We start from the raw sequence: 1285 nt of genomic DNA, 5'->3' as shown, positions 1-1285 counted from the left end.
AAAAAAAAAAAAAAAAAAAATTTATAAAAATATGAAAAATATAAAAAAAAAAAAAAAAAAAAAAAAAAAAAAAAATGCATATAAAATAAAAATTATATATAATATATATCTTTGATATTTTTTCTTATTAATATTAATATATTTTTTTTTATATATATTAACAGATATATTTTATATAAAAATAAATTTGTCCTTTTAAAACACATGAATAAATAAGTAAATAAATATATATATATATATAGATATATAAACATTTACTCATTTCGTAACAATAAATATTTTTGTTTATATTATTTTTATCCTTTTTTTTTTTTGTGCAAGATATATACAATAAAATTATTTTTTTTACAAAATAAAAATAATATATATAATATATATATATGAAATATTTATCCTTTCTTTTTTATATATATATATATATATTTTCTTTGTGTTATTATTATATTATTTTCTGTTTGGATTCAAAATGTTGTTCAATTTTTTGGCTTGCTTATGTGACAAAGTTGAAGAAGCTAAATTATTTAAATATGATTTATCCAAAGAATTGATGAGTGTTGAAATTTTTTTGTTACAGTCAGTATCTGAAAAATCAGTTTCATATATTGTTAAGAATATTTCAATAATTTTTGATGTATTAGAATTATCTTTTCCGAACAAGAGAGGATGGTTTTGTGAAACTAAATCTATAAGATTTTTATGTACTCTTCTACCTTCTGCATCATCTTCTTTTATTGGTAAATGATTTAACCATACTTTTATGAGATCTTCTGCATTATTAAATTTTGATGTATGCATAAGAACAACATCACCTAATGCTGCTATAGCATTATCAATAGCTGAGATATATTCTTTTGGTTTTTTATTTGATGTACTTTCATGTACTAATTTTAATAAATATTCTACTGCAATATTTGCATACTTTCCAAATGCTTCAATTTTGGTTGCTTGTATAACACCATAACATGCCGCTTGTTTTACTTTATCATCTGCATGATTAATATTTAATAATAATGGGTTCATGAAAAAGTCCCATAGGTTTACACTCTTCTCTTGTAAGAATTCTAACAAATCATCACATACATATAATGCTAATGCTACATCTTCTGAATTAGGAGAATTCATATAATTATTAATAAATCCAATACATAATTCACAACATGTATTTAAGAATTGTGTTGGGTGATATTTAATTAATACTCCTAAGATATCTAATAAATTTGTTCGATAATTCTGTTCTAATTCCTCTTCTCTATCAATTATTAATAATTCATCTTCATCTACATCA

At 20.2% G+C, this 1285-nt stretch overlaps 1 protein-coding gene across 1 annotated transcript in view; it reads right to left on the bottom strand.

The window, feature by feature from the left end:
• Positions 1-444: 444 nt before the first annotated feature.
• PRSY57_0523100 (karyopherin beta) overlaps positions 445-1285 on the bottom strand; it is a gene marked incomplete at both ends in the record, with an annotated part of 3372 nt that continues 2531 nt past the window's right edge. The window contains one exon of the mRNA XM_012906299.2: positions 445-1285. This exon is cut by the window's right edge and continues 2531 nt beyond it. Within this exon, the coding sequence (XP_012761753.1) occupies positions 445-1285 (841 nt within the window).

Source organism: Plasmodium reichenowi, chromosome 5 (genome assembly GCF_001601855.1).
Source record: "Plasmodium reichenowi strain SY57 chromosome 5, whole genome shotgun sequence".
NCBI classification, from domain to species: Eukaryota; Apicomplexa; class Aconoidasida; order Haemosporida; family Plasmodiidae; genus Plasmodium; species Plasmodium reichenowi.
The sequence above is the reverse complement of the archived record's forward strand: the minus strand, read 5'-3'. Positions and strand labels throughout refer to the sequence as shown.